The 25,840-nt window shown below is 48.8% G+C and overlaps 1 protein-coding gene across 1 annotated transcript; it reads right to left on the minus strand.

Annotated features, from left to right (window-relative positions):
* Positions 1-1,437: 1,437 nt before the first annotated feature.
* MPP3 (membrane palmitoylated protein 3) lies at positions 1,438-25,717 on the minus strand. Its single transcript, XM_025045635.1, has 19 exons — positions 25,347-25,717; positions 24,520-24,582; positions 24,140-24,258; positions 23,834-23,911; positions 22,584-22,664; positions 22,206-22,343; positions 18,822-18,903; positions 17,401-17,486; positions 15,978-16,052; positions 13,480-13,676; positions 11,499-11,563; positions 10,297-10,317; positions 9,668-9,709; positions 8,402-8,566; positions 8,217-8,297; positions 5,750-5,843; positions 5,448-5,556; positions 3,904-4,026; positions 1,438-1,883 (listed from the first exon to the last, which is right to left on the minus strand). The coding sequence occupies exons 1-19, from the start codon at positions 25,699-25,701 to the stop codon at positions 1,707-1,709; spliced, it is 2,151 nt and encodes a 716-aa protein (XP_024901403.1). The 5' UTR covers positions 25,702-25,717; the 3' UTR covers positions 1,438-1,706.
* Between the last annotated feature and the right edge of the window lie 123 nt (positions 25,718-25,840).

A 25,840-nucleotide genomic window follows, 5' to 3' on the forward strand; every position in this document is an offset into this window, starting at 1 on the left:
GTATTAGGGAGACTTGGGCTCAAATCCTATAGCACTGCCATTTATTTAAAGCTGTGAGAGTTTGAACATGTTATTTATTTATATTTTTAATTTTTAAAATTTATTTAAATTAGTTTCATGTATATAGTACATTGGTTCGACATCTATATAGTTCATAAAACGATCCCCCCAATTGCTCTCTCCCTCCCCTGGCCCTCCACGTAGCCATCATATTAATGCTAACCGCATTCCCTATGCCGTGCTCCCCATCCCCATGACCAACTATCAACCCCTAATTTGTCCTTCTTTAACCCTTCACTCCATTTTCCCAGCCCCCCAATCCTCTGTCCGTCACCAAATTGGACAAGCCATTTAAACTTTCTAAGCCTTGTTTTTCTTATTATATAACGGGGATGATAAGAAATCTTATGTCATAGGCTTGGAGTATTTGTCAAAGTAATATACATAAAGGTTTTAGCATAGCTCCCGGCACAAAATAAAGACTTATATACATTGGCTATTAAAGAGAAATAAAATTCTCTGATCAGCTAATATAGCTCACAGTAGTCACGGGGATGTAAAGTACAGAATAGAGAATGTAGTCCATAATATTGTTATAACTATGTATAGTGCCAGGTGGGCACTAGACTAATGAAGGGATCACTTTGTAAATTCTATAAATGTTTAATTATGCTGTACACCTGAAACTAATATAAAATTTTATATATATGTGTATGTATATATGTGTACGTATATACATATATATACATATACATGCATATATATATAGTAGCTCACAAATCCTGTGTGACGCTTTTACTCAGAAACAACCCATTAAACCCACACTTAGAATCTATATAATTTGATTTTCACAGTCAGGACTGATGTACTGTGGCTTAGACATAGTTTTGACAGGGCATGGGGAGAGCAGATCATCTGGTTTCTCAGGATCTAGCATGACAGGAGCTCCTATAATCTAAAGGTAGGGACAGGCAAGAACTAAGGCAGCTGTCAGTAATGAGAGGGACAAATGACAGAATGAAACAAACCAAACAAAACAAGGACTCAATTGTAGGAGTCTGAGGGTATTTAGAAAGGAGACAAGCAGCCTTACCTTCCTTAAGAGTCCCTGAAAACAATCGTGTATCATAGACTAGTACAGTAATTCATGGTGACAGTAAAGTATGCTTCAATCTTCCAAAAAAGTTTGTGTACGCTCAAGTACACTGCCAAATAAGCACTCACCATCAGCGAGGTTAAAATCAACACTTTGGTGCTTGAAGACAAAGGAACTTCAGTCACGTGAAAAAAATCCCCTTGGGTAAAACTCAACTTCAATGAAGCTGAATAAATGAAATGTCACCATTTGTCTAACACCTACTTCCCTGCAAATCGGTACTGTATGAATTCACCACCACCGCTCCCCAAAGACCGGCTACTTAACTTTGGCACAAAGAATCAGGGTCAATTTGCCTGTGATACTTTAATGAATGACACATGTTATTTTGTGATATGCCCCCTTTCAACTCATGTTTTCTGTTCCAAAGGGGTTCAGTGAAAATCAACAGACAAAAACCAACAAACAGGAATTCCCCACATATACTCTTCTTGATGATGGAGTTTATGGAAAATTCCGCCCCTCTCCACACTTGCAATTCTTGGATGGTAACATGGCTGGACTGAGTGGTCTTCTAGGTCCCCTCCAACCTGGATATTCTAAGATACAGTTACCTGACCCAATTAATAGGTACCCAGTGAGTGTCCTTGTTCAGCTTCTCCAAGAGCATTCTGAGCTGGCTGTGTGCACTATGGAGATCCTCCTTCAGCAGCACAGCGTCCACCAGGTGGCCGTAATGCTGGTCTATGAAGGCGGCGGAAGCGGCCATCTCTTGCTGTTCCTCATCCTGCAAAGGGGCAGTTATGGAGCAAGTGTGTGGTTCTCCCCCCAAATAGAAAACCTACAGCGGTTCTCCCCCCCAAATAAGAAACCTACAGCCTGCATCTTGAGCAATGTTCCAATCTCTAGTTTTTAAGTGATAAGCAATGACTATGGCCCATTAATAATGAACTGTGAACATAAAAATGGAGTATCATGACAATATTCTATCAGACTTCCAAGAAAGTTAATGGGCAGTAGACATAAACATTGTTCAGTCATTCATTCACAAAATATCTACTGCGGACCAGTTCACTGCAAGCCATGAAAGGAAGTGCTTTGGGGAGGATGCTGATTCTATACCTGTGTGTGTCTATGTCTGTGTCGATATCACACTTCCTGTCCAAAGGTATTTCCAAAGAAGTGCCAATGCTGTGTTGCATGATAATTCGGTTAAATAATTATAGGAAAGAACCATACATAAGAACCACATAAAAGCAAAGCGAGCATTTCTGGAATTAACTAGGGGGAAATGAAAAAGAAAAGGAACTCTGGTGCCCTCTGAAGCCTCCTGGTATGAGGAAATGAAAAGAATCATTTCCAAACACCAGCAAGAGAGACAAAGTTATTCAAGAAAGTGCTAGGACGACTCTTATCGAATTCCGCATTACCTTAGGGTAACTGACTAATCAGATTGCTTTCCTAACACCTGACACTAAGGTATAAAGAGCCTATGATCCCTCCTTTACCCAACCTGTACATTTGCCTTTTCATTTCATTCACTCATGCCTTTAAAAAGTAGAATTTCAGGCAGGTAGTTAGTTGACTGACAATTAGTCAAATAACTGTTTTTTTGGAAGTTGCAAAACGAAATTTGTCACTGGCATTCACCAATCTCCCCTTCTCTCTCTCTCCAGTCCGTCCTTGCCATCTCTCCTCTGCTTCTAGGGGCTCAGTGTTTTGATGCTGCCATGTTTTGAGCTGTCCTCCCACAAAGAGACCCACGTTCCAAAACAGTCCCTTCTCTCCCCTCTGTCACCCATCAAAACCTGATTCCTACTTCAGTGAGGACATCTGCAGTTTCAGAAGATATGTTCTAAAGGTCTAGGAAACAGTTTTTGTATGCTACTACAAAGATGGCAGAGACGTAAGAGAAGGCTGAGATCATTTCTTCTGCTAACTTCTTTCCCCCAGGAGGAAAAAAACTAGATTAAATCGAGAGAAGCTTCCTAATTCTGTATTGTGTCTTGCAGGGCGCTCCTCTCGTACTCAAAAGCACTCTGCAGTGTCCCAGCGCTGCCCATGGATCTTCAACCCTTCCTCCCTTACCCCCTTATACACACATCCTGTAGACCCGTCTGCTGCTTCTGGAGTTCCCCCTCCTCCAGGACCCTCACTATTCATCCTGGAAGCATTTAGCTATTTGAGAAATTATAGAAGGAACATTTTTGCCACTAAGTACCTTAATCTTCCTAATAAATATTTGTATCTTGAAAGAACGTAAATAAATCTCTAATGGAGTAAAATGTGTGACATTTGTCTTGGAGCCACAAATCCCCTGAACCCTTTTCCTGGCCTGTAAAGGTGGAACGTTCAATCACCTGCAGTTTTAGCAGGAGAGTCACAGACCCAAACCGCACATGGGAACGATTCTCTACATGCTGCCCGTTGCCGGGTTGGATTAGCTTACCGGACCTGAATTTGGTTTCAATTAAAAACTACTTGGGTTTGGCTTAGGAGTTCAAGAGATTTGTGTGGTTTGTCACACTCAGATCTGGTCCTTGACAGGTATTGGTCCCTATTTTCTGGGAGGGTACATATGTGAGGGAGTGGAAGGTGGGTGGGGAGTCCGGGCAAAGCCACCGCTGTCTGAACTGGGAGGCACTTCTGGCTGCCCCACCTCGAGCTTTCTGGTCACTTGACCATCTAAATCTGGCCAATAGGCAAAACAGAAAGAGATGGCCCTATGCAAAAGTACAAGTGCCCTCATGTTGCTGTAAGAGGCCCTGTTCGGCCTTTGTTAAAGAAATGATCAACCTTGAACTTACAAGGGGAGCTGCTGTGTCCTCACAAGCTGGGGACATGGGTGGCGTCTTCCTTTTTTCCTGAATTGCAGGCTTTACAAATATAACATAGGGTTTGAACTCTGAGGTCCTCAGTAGTCTCAGGGCCTGAGAAAGTAAGTTCAGGAATATTATACTTTGGAAATATTTTACTGTGAAACATACTTTTTGAATGCTCAGTGATGGTGTGCTTCATCACATAACCTCAACGGCAAAGGTCCTGTATATGGTCATATGACAATGGACTTCAACTGGGCAGACCAACTGCTTATTTTCCCACCCTCCACTTTGACACTGGACTCAGCTGGGCCCTGAAGGCCTACTTGTTGACAAGGGAGGTCCCAAAGCCTCAGCTGGCTCCAAGAGTTGCCATCTCTCTTTGCTCTGACCCTGCAAGCTCTAATTAACCTTCTCACACCCTTCTCCACCTGCCCAGTCCTGAGGGATGAGCCAGCGGGATTCAATGTGTGTGTATTTAGTCACACATCATCAATTTGGACTACACTGACGCGAAATGTTTGCTATTGCACAGGCCTCCTTATGAGTCAAAAAAGAAAAGGTTTGCTAAGCAAATAAACTAAAAAAAGTCACTTGAAACCAACTGTAAAGACTTTAGGTTTTCCATATGCAAATTGTCCTGTTAATTAGTGCATTTTATCTATAACGAGGGGCCTCTATTAGTAAACATTGGTATTCAACTGTTATATGTACAATCTGCAGCCAAAAAAAATTTAACAAAGTCACTTTCCAAATAAAATTTTGAAATTTAGACTTTTAATTTTGACCACCAGCTCCCAGTATGTCTACCTTAGTGAGAGCTTTCCTTTATAGACATAATGTACTTTGTGGAATCTGTTTCAAGCAAACTTCTATAAAATAAAGCCTACGGCTTATATCATAAAATGAGAGCTCCGTTTCTACAGAGGAATAAAAAAAATCCCCAGATTGAAGTCAACGCTTAGAAGTGTTTCTCAAAGACAAGGTTAAAAGATTGTTAAGCCCCTGCTGAGCACACAGCAGGCAGAGTGTGCAGAACTGGAAATGTTTTGAAGCGCCTCACAGGGTCATGTTTCCTTCCATTTTTCCCTTTCAAATTGCTCTCCTGATCACCATCTTCAGTGGTCCCCCAAGCCACTAGTTTCAAGGAGGGGGTGAGCCAAGGGCTGAGCCCGCTTTCCACATGGGCACTGACACCTAATTCTCTGTCACATCACAACTGACCAGTTGGTGCCACCATCTACTGCATGACTTACTCCATGTAGAGGTTCCTATCCTGGGTCTCTGGGCCACCAAGAGGGTCCATGAACTCCCTACAATTTTAATGCAGTGTTTGTGTATAGAAGCGCACATTTTGGGGTGCAAAGCTTTCATTAGATTCTTAGAGGAAGTTGCAAGAAAATTTTAATATCCAGTTCTCTAGACTAAAAATCCCTTAGCCTGAGGTCAAATGTTCGGTAAAATATATAATCCCACCCCCCTATTTTATAAATTCCCTTTACAGGAAATGCCCATCTGGCTCAGGAACTCACGTCCGGCTCCACATCCACCAAACAAACTTTGTTTTTGGCCATCACAGCCTGAATGGCATCCAGGCTAGTCCCATAGAGATTTTCCTTGTATTCACCATGCTCCAGGAACCTAGAACCAGCAAAGGGAAAAGGGCTTTAGTTCCTGAGCTTGCTTAAATTAGAAACATGAATGAATTTCCCACCATGACTTCGCTCCCACTTCCCCTCATCTTTTCCAGGCCTCCCAGGTCAAGCGGAATACTGGCCAGATGCAAAGACACATAGTTACACAGAGGGCCAACTGGCCCATCAAGCAAACGTACTTGTTGTGATGTAAGTCGGCCTCAAACACTTGCTTAGACACGAAGTGATATTCCACCCCCTCCTTCTCATGGCTCTTTCGGGGCCTGGTGGTATCTTTTAAAGAAAGAACGAAAGCTGAGCAAAGAGATATCACGTCACACTGAGCAAGTACAGTAGCGAGCCTGTGCCCTCATTCAGAATTCATCGCTGATTTGTATATACCAGGCATAGTGCCCTTGCCAGGGGCATCACTGATTCACACAAATCTTTGATGTAGGAAAAAGGAGGCCTCCCATCTTGCAGGAGAGGGAACTGAAAGGTGCAGAGAGGTGAAGCACTGTGCCAACGACCCAGAGCCAGCAGGTAGCACAGCCAAAGCCTGAACTCTCTGTCTCATGCCAAGTGTATGCCCTTAACCATCCTGACAAACTGCCTCACTGATGCTGTGGCTTTTAAAGAATCACTGAGGGGATCCCTGTTATGAGCTTTTATTTTATCCCTAGTCCTAATTGCTTTTTGAGAGCAAAGGAGGCACAAACACAAATGACCCTGCTGTATGCTTTTAATTCTTTATTCAATTATTTCCCATTTTGAGAGAAAAGGAGACATGAAGACAGACAGTCCTTTTATGGATGGGATGTGCTCAGCAGAGCTGGCTCTCACGTAATTTTGAAGCACACAGTGTTTTCCCACTGATGTCCATAATAGAATTGAGAGGTATACTTCTGGGGGAAGGCAGGTTCTCCACAGAACAGGAGCACACATGCAGCCGCACACAGCTTTTTCCAGAGTAAAAGGAAAGATGGGGTCTTGAAGGACAGTGTTTTCTGGCCCTTGAGGCCACCCATGGGGATGCTGTCTTCTATGTGTGGTATCTTTGGCCAGCCTCTGGCAGAGTTGCTAGCGACACTTTTCTGACCATGTCATTCTCTTGCTTTAAAACTTTTATTCACCCACTGATAACATTCTAAAGATCTTACATGAGTATATGAGACCCACGGGATCTACCCAGCCTCCAACTCAGCTTCGTCTCCCCCACATCATCCACACCAACTTCCCCGATCCCTAACACTGCTTCGCTGGGTCACACCTTCGTCCCTTTGCACGTATTATTCTCCCAGTAGAGAGGATTCTTCCTTCCTTCTCTGCCTGGAAAACTCCTACTTACTCTTCGAAACCCAGTATAAAGGTTACTGCCTCTCGGAGGCTTCCCCTGACTCCCCCAGTTCCTAAAAAAGGGGGACAGTCATCTATCTGTGTGGTAAACCTGGAAGCAAGCAGTCCTGACCATCCAGGTACCCCACCTCCAGGGGATGGATCTGAGGGTTTCATAGGATCTCTGTGTGAGCGACTTCTGCATGTCCTATTTCAGTTTATTCTATCAGCCTGGAAGGCCGTGGTCCCCTGAAACCTACCAGGCCCATCACAGGTGTGCTGCCAGAATGGCCACCCCCTACTTCCCATCCCTGCCACTTCAGGTTGGGCTCTGGAAGACAATCCTGACAACACACAGATTGGGCTACAGGCCCCAAGGCCCAGGGGACCAGCTTTGGAGCTGCCTTTCCTCAGAACACTCTGGAAAGGTCCCATTACTGCCACCACAGCATCCCCTCTTGGTGGCCACCAGGTGCCCACACTGCATCCTTCTGAGGCCAGAGGGACCTAGGGAGGATCCCAGAGAGAAAAGGGACAACAAGAGGCAGAAGTGACAGGCAGCAGGTGAGAGGCTGTCGTGTGGCCTCGTTAGGAATGTGACTAGGGCAGGCTGCCTAGGTTTGAACCTTGGCTCCACAGCTCACCAACTGTGCGACACTGGGCAAGTTATTTAGCCTTTCTGAGCCTCGGTGTCTTCCTCTGCAGTATGGGATGATAATCATCCCTCCCCCCAATGGTTACTGGGAAGGCTGACTGAGTTACCGCACATGAGAGGTCTTGGTATAGCTCAGAGCATTCTTCATTCTCCTCTTTCTCATCCCATTCAGAACCAGGACCTCCCTGCTACTGGATTTCACATCCTCAGCTGCCTCTAGACTCAGGAGTCACCCTAGTGGGCCGGATCTAGCCAGATGGGAGTGCCCAAGCGACACCGCTCACTGGCTCGCCCCGTTCTCTTATCCGAGCAGAGCAGGGGCCATAGGATTCAGAGCTATTTGGAAGAGGAGACTGCAATGCCCCCGCTGCTGGGGGACCCTTGCTGTTGGGTTGGAGTTGACGTTGCCACTTTGCCTGCAATGTGCTCTAGACTCACCTCTCATCCCAGGCAGGAACCTAGTAAGTCCTCTAGCTTCTGCCTCAGAGGGTCCTAGTGGAGAGTGGGTCTCTCCCATCATGCCTAGGTCCCATGATCTGTCTATAGTTGGCAATGCCTGGCAGTCCCTCAGACCCAAAGGATGAGGATGGATATGGGGAGTCAAGTCCCCACGAAATATTCATGTGTAGGCACACACATACACCACCTCCCCACCACTGACACGTGGGCCCTCTTACGTGGAACAGCAACACCAAAGTGCTGTGGGTTCTCTGCCACCACCTTCTGCTTCAGCTCGTGAAGTCGGGCTCCCAGAGACCCTGGGAAACAAAGGGAAGGCTGACCAGGGACCCTGCTGAGCTTCCTCTCCACTCCTGCAGGGAGGAAACCAGCCCACTCTCTGGAGACGCGGGAGGTCACCTACCAATCAGAACCACCAGGCGGGGCCGCTCGCCTGGCTGGTGCTGGTACCTGGTCACCTCCTCATAGGTCAGCAGCTCCAGAGACTCGGCTACTGTGGACATCTTTCCTTCCTGCAGGCTTCCCGTTCTGTCTCTTCGGCCTAGCCGGAAGCTCCTCCGAAGACCAGCTTTGGGGGAAGAGCAGGGGGTACCGTGGCATTTGTCCCAGTATCTCCCAGTAAAGACTTTTTCCACCTGGCCAGATCTGGAGGTGGGACTGAGACCCCCTGGCCTCTCCCAACTTCCACCTGCTACAGGAAGGAGATGATTGAGACACACAGTAATATGATAAAAAGGATGACCACTTGGCAATCCAAAATTAGGGTTTAAGGTCACTGCTTTACTTGGCACATGACTGACCTTGGGCAAGTCATCACTTTTCTGAGGCTCAATTTCCTTATCGGTGAAATGGGAATACAAATCTACAATGTGTGGACTGGATCCTGGATCAAGAAAAAATGCTCTAAAAGACATTGTTGGAACAACTGGCAAAACTTTAATATAAACAATATATTAGATAATAGAATTATACGTATGTACTTTAAATTCTCAGAATTGGTAATTGCCCAGGGTTATATAAGAGAATGTCCTTGTCCTTAGAGAATACAAGCTGAGGTATTTAAGGGTGAAGGAACATAATGTCTGCAACTAACTCTCACTTGACTCAGGAGAAAAAAAGTATGTAGAAAAAGGGAATGATAAAGCAAACATGGCAAAGTGTTAACGACTGGTGAATCTGGGTGTGGAGTATATGAGAGTCCTATACAATTCTTACAACTCTTCGGTAAGTGTCAAATTACTTCAAAATCAAAAGTTAAAAAACTCTTTGCCTATCTCTAAGGGCTTTGTAAAGACTGACCAAAATAGAAGAAGTGAAGGTACTTTGGAGACTAGTAAGTAAAAGGCTCCGTGACTGTACGGTGGTGGTGTAGAGTTGAGATCATAATAATAAAATTGGTATTAATGTAGGAGTCTATGTTATCCTTTCCCGCCAGGACTGCTCCCAGTGGCTGGGTGAATATTGGGGTGGGGGATCCCCAAGGCCTGGGCAGGTCAGGTCTTCCTCTGCTGACAGAGATGGTGGGGAAATGTGGGTCCCACAGGCTCAACTGCTCCTGAAAGGTTGCCGGCACTCAGATCACTGTGCTTTTGTCTCTCCCTGACCCAGGAGCCCACAGTGGGCTGTGCATGGGTGGGAGAGTGCTGGGGGAAGCAGCCCCACTACTTACCCACGTGATGCCCTTTGAAGTACCCCTCACAGTCACAAGTCTCTGGGAACCAAACAGAAAGGAAGAACAGTGAGCCATGCTGGACACACACGCCAACCCAGAGGTACCCGGCCCCTGGATGGCTGGACAGAGCCCTCTGGGATGCTGTCTCAGGGCGTTCAGGAGAAATGCTATGGCCTGGCCACCCCAGAAAAACAAGTTCTTCTGTTCAGCCTAGCTCTCCATGCATAGGCCCCAAGTAGCCTTTCTAGGCCCTGGCAGGGGTTCTGGGCCAGCAGGCCCTGTCCCAGCCCCTCTGACTTAGATCACTGTGAACGAGGGAAGACTCACTCGCCCTGCCCCACCCCCATCCTGTCACTTGCCCAGTCACAATCAACCCAGCCAGAGTCTGGGAAAGGCTGGGGCTGGTGTGCCAGGCAGACAGGGAGGGGCTCCATCCCCACCAGCTCCGCAGCCTCAGGGAACAGGCCCGTCCAGCTGGCAGAGCAGCGGGGGATGTACGAAGAGCCAAAGGGGCACGGCTACCCCAGACTGGGGTGGGCCAGGGGGTTGGCAAGCGCCTCCAGCCACAGACATTCCACAGAAAAAGGGCCTTGGCCGTGTGCATGGGGGACAAATACCAAGCCTACCTTTGTCACAAGGCTGATCATCTGCGGTTTGCACAAAAGACAGATGGAACAGTGTTAGTGGAGGGGAACCGGGAGGCCCTGCGGCTGAGAGACAGCCATGGCCTCGTGTGCCTGAAGAGCCCTCCATCTGTCCCCTTTCCCTCCTCCAACACACATGTGATCTGAGCTGTGGTGCATTATTAAACCAAGACTTGCTCTAATTCATCTTCCTGCATGTATCTCATTAGCAGCCCAAAGAAAGCCCACTCATCGCTGGCGTAAGCAACCTCAAGGCCAGTTTACTCAGCAGCCCTTCCGACTGAAAGCAAATCTAGAAGGGTGGCCGTGGGCAGTGGCCACCACGCCAGGGGAGCAGCTCACTCTGAGGTGCCTGCAGTGGGAAAGCTTCCTCTCCATTCTCTAACTCAAGGTCTCTGATCACAGGCCTTCTGAAAACTTGACCCGGACCTCACTCCCTTGACATCATGAGCCTCCGTTTTCCCATCTTGGAAAAGGAGATGCTGGACTCTACTACTTTACAGGGCTGTTGTGATGATTAGGAGGCAAGAAGGTGGGCGGGTGTGTTTTCTAAACGGTAAAGTTGTCAGAAAATGTAGGGATACTCAGTTAAATTTGAATTTCAGAAGAACAACGAATCCATTTGTAGCACAAGTATATCCCATGTAATATTTGGGGCATACTTACACTAAAAAATTATGTGTTTATCTGAAGTTCAAATTGAACTGAGCATCCTTTAATTTTTTTTGCCAAATTTGGCCCCTAACACAGAGGCACAAGATCACTCACAGCCATCTCCATTTCCTCCCTAAAGTAGAGGTTCTTAAATTGACAGGATCAGAGAATCCCTTGGGAACATGATGATGCTGCGGACTGTCTCCCAGATAGACAGACAGACAGACAGACAGACACACGCCCACTTACACATACAGGTTTGCACACAATTTGGGGAGTGGCGTTAACCTGCCCCCCAGTGTCCATAGACTCCAAATACAGAAGCTCTTCTCCAGGGAGTAGCTCCCTCACCCCACCCTCATTTTCTCTCCTCATCCCTCTCCCCACCTCCTCCTTCCTCTGGAGGCCTGGGAGCTCAGAGAGGTCCCTGGGTGCCCGCTCCAGCCCAGTGCCTGCTTCTTCTTGGCACAAAGCCCCCAAGTCCTAACCCCGGCCCCCCCATGGAGTGCCAACCCTGCCAATCTACTCACAGCGGGGCTTCCTGAGGCTCTGGGGGCTTGGCAGGGTGCCTGTGGCTCTCCGGTAGCTTAGGCGCCTGTAGGGACACAGGGAATGGACAGTCCAGGGAACCAGTTAGAGGGGAATTTTACAGAAAACTCAGAAAAAGTGAGGCTTGGCTCCTACAGGTGGGCATAGCCTGGGCCTCTGAGAGCCTCCTGCTTCGCACTGAGTTCCAGTAAACAGGGACACTTTCACGGGTACTCATAGGTTCATGAGGAGCAAGAAACCGAGTCTCCTGCCCTGGGAGAAGCTCGCCCAGGCTAAGATGGTCACACACAAGGATCCAGCCTGGAGCCCACAGTCAGTGGTGGGTTGTAATTTCCCTATGACTGATTCTCTAGGAAGCACGCCCCTTCTCCACTCTCGCCTGGCCTTCCCATCTCTACGGAAGCTGGAAAATAGCAGAAAGACTCCCAGGAGAGGCTGAAGGTGAAACTGACCTTGATTTAATGCCCTTCTCCCTCCGACAGAGAGCTCAGCCTGACGCATTATCCAATATGGCTGTCAGTGGACAGGCAGCCCCCCAGGCCTCACCTCTGACCTGAGAAAAATGCCCAGGGCTCTTGGAGGTGTCTAGATTTTTACATTTAAACACAGCCAAAGAGCCTTTCCCCAAGACCTTGAAGCCAAAGATGCAGATGGATCTGGGGCTCCCCTAAAGAAAGAGAGCGGAGGTTCTCAAGCTTCAGCACCTCAGAACCACCTGGAACACCTGCGAGAACACAGAGCTCAGAGTCCGCCCATGGAGTTTCTGACTGAGCACATCTGGGGCATTGCCCAGGGATCTGCATTTCTAACGGGTTCTCGGGGTATGCTGCTCCTGCCCTGGGGACCGCAGCATGAGGGCCACTGAAACGGACAAACCCTGAGGTCTGTCATTACCACGTTCCACACCCCGGAAAATGGAAGAGGGCTACAAACCTCAGGTGAGGCAATGCAGTAATAACTGCCCCCCGTTCTGACCCAGAATTTACATTTTTGGAAATCTATCCTAAGGAAACCATTTGAAATGTGAGGAACAGTCTATGCGCGAAATAATAATTACAGCCTTGTAGCAGCGAGACACCAGAGACTGGAAAGTAGGGAAGGAGCGAAGTCACTTAGGTGTGACCGTTCCCCTGAGAAGCCTGCCCTGTACACCCGGCCAGGGCCTGTCCTCTTACTGTGACCTGACAGAGCACCATCTCCTCCTCCCTCACACCCATCATATTTACATAAAATGTTCATTTCAACCATGCGTGACTCTCCAGTTAAACCACAGGCCCAGCTCCATTCATAAGAAATACATTCATACTGCCTATGAATGAATGGCATAGTTCCTGATGAAATATGATGTAGCCACTAAAATCACACAATAAAGAATAGGGAATAACATGAGAAATGCTAATGTCAAAACAGTAAGTTAAAAAAAAAGCAAGACCTCATATTCTATATGCAACACTCACATAAAAAGCATGGGAAGGAAATAAGTATGATGTAGCCACTAAAATCACACCATAAAGAATAGGGAATCATATGAGAAATGCTAATGCCAAAATAGTAAGTTAAAAAAAAAAGCAAGACCTCATATTCTATCTGCAACACTCACATAAAAAGCATGGGAAGGAAATAAATTATGGTGTTTGGATAATAGTGGGACTTTGGGTAATTTTCTTTTCCTTGTCCTCTTCTGTATTTTTATATTTTATTTGTCAACTTTCACTAAGTATGTATTATAACATATACATTAATTTAATAACATAGATTTCCATATATTTATTTATATCTCAAACAGTTGTCACCACTGGTTATGGGTCAAGAAGAACAAACACAAGTGCGATGGGTACTTACCTCAGAGACCAACACACAGTGTTCCCCTCTGGCTGTGGTGACACAAATGTGGGGATCTATTGTATCCCTATACCTCTGGCTGCTCCAGAGCCATCCCCTTACGACACGCCCCAGACCCACCTTTCTTGGAACTGCTTGGAGGGAATAAGGCCAGCTCGAAGGTTGGTGTCCCCCACTCGCTTGGCCTGCCACCACGTGGGGTCATCCTGGCTCACCACCTCCAGGATCTGCCTGCGCTGGAAGGGCAGGCCCGCCTCCTGGCAGGGGATGGCCCGGTCCTCCCGAGGGTTGTAGTGGAAGAGGGCCCGCATGAACACCTGCACAGGAGGGGCTCTGGTGAGGTGGCCCTTCATCATGGAGGCATAGATGCGTCTATGCCGCAGGGAAGGACCAATGACAACTACCGTTCACAATTAGGAAGAACAAGCAGCCTTGAGAATAGAAAGCTAATCAGAAACACACTGCTCATATTTTCTTATTGTTCTTTAACCATTTTGGATATTATAGTCAGGAAATCCTGCAAGAATCAGAAAATTAATAGATGGGTCCTGTGTCTGAATTTCCTGTCCAACCTAAACATTTCCTTAGTTACCTATCTGCTGTTCTTAGCACACACAAAACAATAATTAGTCCTGGGAACAAAAAGTAAAGGCAAGCACAATCTGTAACTCAAATCTGATTTTTGATATGCTAACTGCCCCTAATGAAGTCAGTAGCCATCTGTCAAAAAAGTCATCTCGATGTTTTGGTAAGAACAAAAATATCAACAAAACCACTCATTCACCATCACTCTTCAGTAAGTAATTGACACCCACATTTTTTACAGCACAATCCTATCTCATCTGTCAAATACGTAGCCAACTCCCAACCCTCCGCTTTACCCTGAAGTCACCCCCTCTAGAGAAGATGGTGGGAAGCACAGCATTTTCTCACACTTCCTTGTTCTCGTCTACAATTCAGTAGCATGGATTTATTTATTTCTATTTGGGCCCAATTACTTTAATAGGATACAGAAGAAGGAAAAAAAAAGGCCAGAGGGCTTCCTTAAATCCAAATCATACTCCTTTATATGCCAACCAGAAAAGATTCAGTCAGTCAACAGTAATAACTTTCTAGCCAGATATTGTGAAGATAGATACCCTCATCTGGTCACAGATGTTACCAGGGTCCCAGCCACTCATAATCTTAAATGGCCAGCTCAGATCAAGCTCTGGCTTCAAAAGAATTATTTAGGAAAGATGGGCTAAGGCACAGACTACCCATTTCATCTTCCGGGAAAACCAAGTTCTCTCATTGTATCAAATTAAAACCTTCAGTAGCTGCATATGGGGACTTGTCCCAGGAAGACCTTCATCAGGTAAGAAAGAGTCCCTATTATGTGTGCCCTGGGATTCTGTGGAAGAGGCAAATAAGAAACAAGCCATAAAGACATTATTCTTCATTGCTGCATAAAAAAAAAAAAAAACTGACATCAAAGACATTGCCTAATATTAATCCTCATTCACCAAAATATTTACTGACATCTTTTGTGTGCTAGGTACTAGAATGTCCCCTTTTTCAGGTGTTTAGTACTGACAGGTGGGGGCTGGAAATCAGCTCTCTTGAAAAATCGGTATGCTTCCTTCCATGCACTGAAGAAAAGTACATCATTCATTACGTTCTCCTTTCTGCCTTGGCTGCCAGGAAGTTCACCTCCAAATTCATTTGCAATCAGATAATGCTGCTTCTGTCCTCTCTACCACCATGTCAGCTCAGGTTAACTTAACAACCCCTCACCTGGGCTTTTACGACAACCTCCTACCCGGTGTCCTTGCCTCTGGTCTCCACCCACTCCACCCTCCTCCACATGGCTACCAGGGAGCTTTCTAAAACACAAATATGGTGGCGTCACTCCCCTCTTTAAAAACAAAACAAAAACAAAGAATAAAAAACGAGCATTCAAGCCCAGCTCTAACCCATCTCCCCAGCACAAACTCCCCCCGCCTGGACCCCAACACATAGCTCTTTCTCACTGACTCCCAAACATACCCTCCTCCATTACTTTGACCTTCTGTATACGCAGACCCCTCTGCCTGAACTTCTCTCCACCTCTTCTTCACCAAGGACTCCTACTCATCTTCACCTTCCTCAAGCCTCATTTCCTTGTGCCTACAAGGCAATACCTTCTATGGTGCCTGTGACTCTGTACAAAATCTTTCCATAGCACTTATCACATGGCAATAAAAGGTTTGCTCCCCTTCTGAACTAGGAATCCTTAAAGCTCCAGTCGACCCTGTCCCCAGCATCCAGCAGAGCACCTGGCACAGAGGAGGTGCCCAAAGAAGGTAGGTTTCCACAAAGAATTAAACAAATGGCAATTACTTAATTGGTCCCAAAGCCAGCACATTTGGTACCTTCTCCTCCTCTTCGTGGCCTCAATTTTCTATTTCAATTAAAATGAGCTTGGCCTTTTATTAGTAAGCTACGTCAAACCCTGTTTAGAAAGAGGCAGGGTACAAATACATGAATCACTTTGTGACTGAATTACAATCTAATGAGCATGCGTTCTGAGGACCAGTTTCAAAGGCTGGGCTGGAGCCCTCCCCGCACCTCCAATCCCTGCACCCCCCACCCCATACCTTGCTCTCCTTTAAACGGTCCTCCTCCTGGGTGGCTGGGATGATTTTCAGGGTGATGGATCCCTGGGACTGCGCCTGAAAAGAGAAGACCCACAGGTTTATCGTCTCCCGGGTCTAATGCTCCTTGAGTTCACGTCTTACTTCCCAGGTCTGAAAATTCATGTTCAGAGGAAAGTCAGACTCACTGCCTCCCCTGTGACCCACCCTCCTATGATGGCACCCAGTCGAATTAACTAAAGCAAAAGTCAAAAACCAAATAGCTGCATTTACATGGGACAAAGGGACAGAAGATTTTATATGAGAACCTGAAGACAATGCATGCATTGAATTCCAGCTCTCCATCCCTCCTGACCCTTAGTGCCCCAAAGGGCTGCCCTTCCTTTTCTTGGGTTATTTTAATAACCTAGTCTGCTTTCCTTTTCTTCCTTCCTGCCTGACTTGGGGCTGGTTCCCAGTCAGTACTTCCCTTTTTGCTTCCATCTTTCAGAATGGGCTCTCCAATGACAGGCCACTCCTACCTTCTCAGGAGTTCCCCTTCCCTCTGCCTGACAGAGACCCCGCACCCCCATGTGGGGGGCCCGCAAGGAAGAATGCCGTCAGCCCCTGAGAGCACATCTCATCCAGTGGTCCCCCAGGCCCTGCAACACAAGGAGGTCGGTGCCCAGAACCAGGAAACGGGCAGTGGAGGAAGAGTGGGGGGCTGCCTGCAACCAGGGCCTCTGCAGCAGGGTCTTAAAGAGCAGCCCTCCTCTCTTCGGATCTCATCTTATTTCTGTCCCCAAACCATCAGAAGTTAGCAAAGAGTATCATGCCAGGGGAGGATGCTAAAGATAAAGAGGACGAAGCTATGGCTGGGGCTCTTTACAATTTTAGTTTTGATTTAAAACTCCCAGAATAGACTCTGGGGGCTGTTTTCGTCCCAGCACAGATGTGAAGTGCTGTATCCTTTTCCAGATGTTTACATCCTAATGATTACCACACATTGGATGAGATATCATCCCTGTCCCTACTTTCCAGGAAAGGAAATTGAAACTCAGAATGAATTGATGACTGGTCCAAGGCAGAGGCAGGATTCAAACCCAGGACCGGCTGATCCCAAAGCCCTAGCTCCAGGTCCTCCCTGTGCTGCAACCTCTTATTCCATATTCCTCAGCCCCTTGGAAGAGGGGATCCTTCTGAGGTCCTCAGGAAAGGGAGCTGGGGTTCAGGGGAATGGCTGTGCTGAAGAGAGGGTCTGTGAGAGGCAGATGGACTGCAAGTTCCACTCTTCCTGGCCCCCCGCCCTGCACCCCAGGCACACTGTAAGGTCACTTTGCCTGAGGCCTTTCCATGAAAACAGGGAGCTTGAGCCAGATCTGCCCTGGCCCCAGGAAGCGCCCGGTTTAGGCCTCCGAAGCACCCCCAGCACGCGTGTAGCACGGACCAGAATCTGGCTGATCTCGTCGGGCCGCTTGTGCAGGACGGCGATCCCATTCACCTCTCGAAGCTCGTCTCCAACATGGACCAGGCCTAGGAGACACAGGTGCTGACCATCAGCCCAGGAAGCGGGCCTTGGCCCCCAGAGCTCGAAGCTCTGGGCACCGCCGGGGCCCATCTGAGGAACCGGCCGCAGGGCAGACCCAAGTTGTAAAGACAGGGGGTGGGACTGGGATAAAGTGAGCACCCACCACGTGCTGGGCACTTCACTTGGCAACACAGTCTCAACCACCTGGTGAAATCCCTGGTTCACAACTGGCAGCTGAGATCCAGAAAAATTACGCAGCTTGCACAAGGTCACAGTGCTAAGAAATAGTGGAGCCTGTGTTCAAACAGTTATTTGGACGTAGAAAGCCCATGTTATTTCTGCTGTAACCTCTGCTTCTTTAAAAATATCTCACTTTAATTTCTTACTTTCCTGGGTTTACAGAAACACTCTAAGAAGGTCCTTCTCAAATCTTCACAAGGACACTTAAGGACACCAGGGAAGATGTCGAGAGTGTTAAACACACCTGTCTCTTAGCCTCCATTTTAATGGCAAGTATCTCTGAATGTTAGGACCTATTTGCGTCTGAAAGTAGACACGGACCCAGCATCAGCACCACCCAGGAGGTGTGCGGAATCTGGGGCCCACCCAAGACCTGCTGAATCAGCATCTGCCTTTTGACCTTCCCCAAGTGAGAATACAAGAAGTCAGCGGGCTGCAATTGAAAAAGGACCCTCACCTGACCATACTGGTAACACTGTAAAATTACCATTTCTACCTCTGTAATTCAAAAATAATCTGTGACGAGATGAAAAAAAAAAGAATCTGCCTTTTAACAAGATGCTTGGAGGAGGGGTGGTTCGTGCGCTCACTCATACTTGAGAAGCTCTGGTTTGGGATCCTAAAAACAGTGACCCCCAGACTTTGGGAGCAACACCCCCACACTAGGAGGTTTGCCTCTCAACTCAGGAATTCATCCTCACACCAAGGATTTGCAACCTGTCTTCCACCTAAACAAACCAGGGACATGAATACCCTCCCCTCAGTAACAGCGACAACGAGGAGGTGAGGAAGGGGGCCCCCACCTCCCAGTCAGGGGCTACCCGCCAAGCCCATGCTGTATGCTTAACTACCAGTCCTCAGGCTAAGCCAATGCATGAGCCCTTCTGATTTCCCCCAAAGGACTTCACACATGAGAGATTTTCAGACAATTAAAATTTCTACCAGGCTTGGAGAAGGGAATTCCAGCCCCGCTCCCCTACTCCCAGCACATCCCAAACAAGTGACCGGAGAAGAGGGGAAAAAGAGACTTGTGGCCAAACGAGGGAAGGCTGGGGGACAACGGCCATCACCTTGGCCAGGCCATCACTGATGCTACTCACCACTCCGGTCTGCCGCACCCCCTCGCATGATCCTGGCCACCACGACAGCCCCTGAGTGTTCATCCCGCCGGATGGTGGCACCCTGCATCAGAGACAGAGCAGGCCGGCTCCTCAGAAGCACCTCCAAACCTAGACCCTGACTCTCTGAACTCAACAGAGCCTCCCCGGTCCTCCCTCTGCCACCACAGAGGGCAGATCGGTGGGGACTGTTCCAATACTGAGGGTGCAATAAAGCCGACATCTCGCATTAATATAGCACAACGCTTTACAGTTTAAACAAAGCCCAATAATGCTGTGACAGTCTCATTTTAGAGAGAGGGACTGGAACTCAAGAGAAGGTAAGCACCCTAAAGGTCACCCAGCTGGTAAAGAGTAAAGCTTTTTGTGATGCTGAATCCAGCATTTTATCATATCATAGCCCTTGCCTCTTGCAAAGACATTTAATAATGAGGAGAGTATGTGCCAGCAAATTCTCATCCTGCCTCTAACCAACTGCAGGTTTACCAGGCCTTCTGTTGCAGAGAGGAACCAAATATGCCCTAGCCAGAGCTTTGGGATCAGGGCTCGGTCCATGAAGCACAGTAGAGAGGATGTTGAGGATGAGAAAGGTGCTAACAAGCCCTCAATTTCAGGCTTCACGCAGGCTGGACTGTGGCGAGTCTGGGTGGCAGTCAGGTGAAGAGCGAAGCTCTGGAGTTGGATAGCCCTGAGTGTGAATCCACTCCGCCATTTGCTAAAAGCATGCGGCCTTAGCAAGGAAGCCCACTATCCTTCCTCTCGGAGTCTGCTTTCTCTGGGATAGCATTTAACTCATGGGGTTGTGCAAGGATTACATTAGATAATACATGCAGGGCACTAAGCACACAGTAAGTGCTCAATAAATGCTAACCATTTATTATTGGCTGCAACTGCAAGCACATTGGCACACTTATTAACTTTGTTTACAGCATCTATCTGAAGTACATTAGATAAATACTGCTGGAAAGAGAGGCCATCAGCTAAGCACCCTGTGGCTTCTTGACCCCTGGACCTAGCTTTCCAGCATCTATGTCTAACTTTTCCTCCTTCCCCCCATCTCAGGGAAGGCGCCCCTCCTGTCTAGGCTGCTCCATCAATCCCTCCCACCCTCTCCTACATTCTCAATACCCTTTCTCGACTGGCTCCTTCTCTTGGTGCTAAAAATATTATCAAGTCTTTCCCATCATTAGAAAGCCTGCGCTCCCATCGGCAGCAGCCAGTCTCTGTTCCTTTGGAGCAAAGCTTGTTAAAGAAGCAGTGTGCGTTTGCTCTCTCTGCTTCCTGCCCCCCAAGTCACTCACCCCCGCAACCTCGAATGCACCAGCAATGAACTAATGACCCGCCAGCTACCACCCTCAGTCCTCTCTCCTCTGATCTCCCTCCTGTCTAACTCTGGTGCTTGTCCTCCCTCTGGAATTCTCTCTTAGCTCAGGCCCTAGTGACACCTCTCCAGTTCTTCTCAATGACAAATCTTCTTTGCTGAGTCCCCCTCTAACTGCCTTTAAATGTTGATTAAAGGGCTAGGGCTTGGCCTCCACCCTCTTCTTGTCTCACTGCGTATACTTTACCCCTCCTAGATGCTGGCGGCTGCCAAATTTGTATCTCTGGTCACATATCTCTTCCACTGCCCAGACACCCCGACGTGCAATCACACAAGCCTCTTGAAGTCAGTGGGCCCTAAGCCCCTCTTTATTCCCTCCCTTGAATCATGGCCCCAGCATCCTCTTAGTCATCCCAACTGGATATCTGGGCATTATCCTAGGTGCCTCTCCAGACTCCGACCCAAACTGGGGCAGTCACAAAGTAACACTAATTGTATTCCTGAAATATTTCTTGGATTTCTCTTCCCTATTCCCACAGGCCCAGGTCAGCCTTGTTTCTGAACATATATCTAGCTCTCACCTCCAAATTGGTTTTCTGCTTTTGGCCTCACCCTCCAGGCTACTTGATATCCATGGTGATCTTTCTAAACTACAAATCTGGCCATGCCATTTCTTACTAAAAACTTTCAATGGCTCCCCACTGCCTTTGGGATCAAGCTAAGCGGCTATGCATGGACAATCAGGTTCTTTATGATCTGCCCTGACCTGGCCTCACCTCTGTCACTCCTTATCTCAAACTTGGCATTCTATGTCCATACCAGGCAGCTCAGAGTTCCCTGAAGATACCCTGTTGTTTACCTTACCATGGCTTTGCTCGTGCAGTCTACTGCGTGTAATGCCCTCCCTCTTCCTTTTCCTTCTGGCAAACTCCTGTTCTTTTTTTTGGCATTCAGCATGGGCATTACCCCTCCCAGGAAACCCCCATTCACTACCTCCTGTGAACTTCAGGAGGGCAAGGACTAAGTCTTACTCATCTCTGAACTGCCTGCACCCAGCAGGGTGCTAGGTACACAGGAAGGTGCACAATGTGTTTGCCGAGTCGGTGGATGACTTTCCAGTTTGGAAGGTAAGAAAACAGAGGCAGAAGAGAGATCTTGGTCTGCTTGTAGAAGTGGCTCATCTGAGGTCATTTGGTGAAAGTTGAAAATAAAGGGTGCCAGCTTTCGTATTCTCTAGGGTAAGGGTCCCCAACCCCTGGGCCATGGAACAGTAGGAGGTGAGCGAGCGAAGCTTCATCTGGATTTGTAGCCACTCCCCAGCACTAGCATCACCGCCTCAGCTCCACCTCAGATCATCAGGCTTTAGATTCTCATAGGAGCACCGGTCCCTGGTGCCAGTAGTCCCTGGGGACCACTACTCCAGGCCAAGCACTGCGGACTTCCCCTACTTCTCTCCATCTAATAAACAACCCTGTCTCTGCTTGGTAAATCAGTGCTGAACCAGGACCAAAATGATAACCATCTGTCAGCTGAGAAGAATGGCTGCTGTCCTGTGCTTCCTCAGTATTCAGAGCAGGGATTGGCAAACTTTTTCTGTAAAGGGCCAAATGTAAATATTATTGGCTTTGTGGGCCACAGGGTCTCCTTAGCAACCACTGAACTCTGCCATTGCAATGTAAAGGCAGCCACAGACAGTATCTAAATGAACTGGATGGCCATGCACCAGTAAAACTTTATTTAGAAAAACTGGCAGTGGGCTGGGTTTGGCCCTTGGGCTGTAGTTTGCCAACCTTTGGCTCAAAGCACGATGATCAAGTCTTCCCCAAACAGCTGTGCAGGTTATTTACTGCCCAAAAGAGCTTGGCTACAGCTGAGAAAGCCTGCATCCACCCAGAGAAAGGGGTACCCTGCACAGAAAAGTGTTGCAGGAACTAGTGACAGCCATGACAAAGCTGCCATCACTCACGCTGAAGACTTCAGGGTCCCTTCCCAGTTTTCAGGGTAGAATAAGGAGTGGGTGGGGAGGAGATGTAGGTGCCACATACCAGGGGTTCCTTGTTCTTCACCAGGCGGACAATCTTCACTGATTCTTCATCAAAATCCTCGTCGATATTATCAGGCAGAGGGGGGAGCACAGGGTCGAAGTTCTTCTGGGCAACTGTGTCATGTACCATGAGCATGGCCTTTCAGGAAAACAAGAGAAATGAAAGGCTGGCCCAGAGCTCACAGGAGTCAGGGGGCCCTGACTGGGCAGCGGTCTGGGGAGTCTCAGATTTCATGCCAGAGACAACCCCCCTAGATGCTGGCACTGAGGATCTCTCACTCAGAAATCTCCTTTCCTGTCTCATGACCAAGCGTTCCCTCCTGCCCCCATCCCAGGAGACACAAGCTGTGTGGGTGAGCAGGGACTGCAGCGTGACTACCCTGAGGTGGGGGGTGGACAGTAGCTGGAGAAGCTCCCTCTCGTCGCTGTGTACAGAGGCGGCCTGCAGCTCCTCCATCACCTGTAGGGGAATAAGACAGGGTTATGGGTGCTTTGAGCCCGCTGGGAGTCACTGTGGAAAATCCTGCTCCCGCGGCCTCAGACCCAAGGGCCCTCCCAGCAACTACTACAGCACCTAAGGGTACATTGGACCCTCAGCCACCCCAGGACTGACACTCCCAGGGAAATCACACCAAGGATCAGAAGAGCTTAAGCAGCTCTACAGGGTAATCCTAATGGGCACTAACTTATGAAGCCCTATTAGGTGTCACTTGCTTTACGTGGACCTTCTCACTTAACTCTCACAATGAACTAGATATAGTGGATACTATTATTTTGCCATTTTACAGATGGGAATTAAATGAAAAGGATTCAATATCTTGCCCAAGGTCACAAAGCTGAAGTGGCACAGCCAGGACTTGAACCTGGGGTCATCTGGCTCCATTATCTGTGCCTTCACCACAGCACTATTTTATAACGAAAATGGGGGGTCAGAGAGATTGAGTGACTCGTTTAAGGTCACAGAGCTAGTAGTAGAGGTATAGTGTTGAGCCTGGGAGCGTGGCAACCTAACACACCCCTCATCACATTCTACAGAGGAGAAAGGTGTGGGATCTGGGCCCGCAGGTGCTCCCATCCCTCGGAGGCCATCTTCTGGGGTTAGGTGAATTTATTCAGGAGTTGGACTGAATGATCAATGAGGATAGCTTTTCCCAAACCGTGCAACACGGAGGACAGGTCTGCAAGAAATTAGGAAGCATTTCTTTAAAAAAACGAGACACCTAAGCAAGTAAGCGGGACACACTGCGAGTCCCTTGCCCCCAGGACTTCCCAGTGGGCCTCCCCAAAACCCAGACGCAAGGTCTGGTTTGACCTATTCATATCGCCAGTCATCAACAGTTTGGGAACTGCTGATCAGATCCAAATGCTCTCATTTCACAGCTGGGGAAGCAGACTTTCTCGGGAACACAAAGTAAGTGGGCGTCATCATGTCACCATGTCACCCAGCACAGTCCAAGGCTCATGAGTTCCCCCTGCCTGTTGGGAGAACCGGGGAGAAGACACTCTACATTCACCTTGGGGCTCCTGAGGCCCGATGTCCCCTGGCTAAACAGTAGCAATGAGGTGAGACAAAGGAGCCCCACGGGGTGGGGAGAGGGCTGACACCACAAAGAAAAAGCTGAGGCTTACGTCTTCAGCAAGGGCCACAGCGCTGTGCAGAACAGGGGTTGGACTTTGCCTCTCATAATAGCGAAGCTTCTCATGAATCTGCAAAGACAGCCAGTTTCAGGCTGGGGCCTCCCAAGCCAGCTGCCCAGGTTTACCCTGGATACCACACAGCCCGCCCAAGGCTGTAGGCGTGCAGACTGGGTCATCCACGGGGCAGTGTGAGAGAAAGCCCTGTATGGTGGGTTAGTGAAGACCGTCCTTGAGCAGGGAGATAGCTAGGAGGACCTCTAAAAACCCTCACCAGGGGGAAATGACATGCGGCTTTACCTTCATTAAGTAACTGAGGCTTTTTTCACTGAAAACATCCCTCAAGAAGCCCATCTCGTCCTTGTGGTTGGAGTCAGGTCTGAGCTGAGAGGTCAGCAGCGCCAGGGTTTCATGCAGCCCTGAGGGGAGTGTAAGGAAAACAAAGTGTAGCAAATGCAACGGGTGCCTCCTGCCCTGTGGGACCCCCCAGTGGAGCCTCAAACAACACTTCAGCCCTGCCCTGTGGACATTCCCTCCCCGGGCTCCCATTCCCAGGGCTTGGAGGCATGGCAGCTCCCGCGAACACAGGCTGGCAGCAGCCTGCTCTCTTTCCAGCCTGGGGGTGCTGGGCAGGCTCTTGTCTTCAGGGTCATGGAGGCCCAGCCCAGGGAGGCACTCACCGGAGTCCTCGGACAGCACCGGCATGTTTGTGCTGGTCAGATCCCCAGCTCTGCCTAAGAATGCTGGGAGAAAGGGGTGGAGATGAAGCTCCGTCAAGCATATCCATTCAAAAGACAATGATTACACATCTACTGTGTCTGTCTGTGACCAATTTGGGGACAGAGGAGATGGGAGCAAATGATTCTCTGCTCACTTTTTTTTTCAGAGAGGAAGAAAAGAAAACTGAGATTTGCTGGGTACCCACAATGTGCCAAGCATTGTGCTGGGTGATTTCATATAACATTTTCCTTAATCTGCACAAATCCCTGAGGAATGAATACTAATATTCTCATTTTACTGATACAGAAATAAGGCTTGGAGGAATGCAGTAACTTTCCGGTCGGAATCCATACTATGGTGGTCTTTCCAGGCTGGTCTCAGAGGTGCTAAGTGGCCCCCTGCCTGATAGTGGCTGCTCTCCTCCACAGCATCCCCCTTCCCCTGTGACCTTCTAAGAGGCCTCGCTCAAGTCCTTTGCCTGTCACACCTTCAACAAGTACCCTCCTGAGCCTACGAGTTCCCTCCTTGCCCTCCACCCCCAAGCCCCAATCCGAAGGGAGCCTCCCCTCGGAATAGAGCATGCATACAGAGGAGGTAGAGAAACGAGAGCGCGGGCGGAGGGAACCCTGTCTCAGGAGGGCCCCCAACATGCTCTGCAGCACGTGGACCTCAAAAAGTCCTCTTTCAGAAGGGATCAAGGAGAGTAATGATTCATTCATTCCGCAAACAAGGAACCAGCCCCTCTGCGCCTGAGCCCCGGCGACACCAAGATGCATAAGACTGGTACCCGGTCCTCCAGCCACCGCCTCCTTTACGCCGGACTCACTCTCGGGTTCCCTAGCTGTGCTCCCCCCTTGCTCCCTCCAGGCGCCCAAGCCCAGACTCCGGCTCGCTTTCAGAAAGAACCTGTGGGATGAACAAGGAGCGCGACTGAGCGAGGACGAGGGAAACCTGGGGGACGCAGAGGGGGGCGGTCTCAGAGGATGCAGAGCGGCGGGAAAGGAGCCGGGCGCACGGGGCGGTCTGGGGGTTCGGGGAGGAAGGCCCGGGCCGAGGGGCGGGGACTGAGCGCGCCTTGCTCCCAGCTGGGGCTCCATGGGCCTCGAGCCTGCCGCGGGCACGAGGGCCTGGTCTCGGCCCATCCTCTGCGTCCTCCCGTGGCCCCTCCCGTGGCCCCTCCCGCCGCGGCTCCCGGTCTCCCGTGCGTTCCCCGCGCGGGTTCCTACCTGGGCGCGCCGGGATCTCAGCTCCAGCTCTGGAGCCGCTCGGGGGCCCAGAGCC

Source organism: Pteropus alecto, unplaced genomic scaffold (genome assembly GCF_000325575.1).
Source record: "Pteropus alecto unplaced genomic scaffold, ASM32557v1 scaffold313, whole genome shotgun sequence".
In the NCBI taxonomy this organism is placed as follows: Eukaryota; Metazoa; Chordata; class Mammalia; order Chiroptera; family Pteropodidae; genus Pteropus; species Pteropus alecto.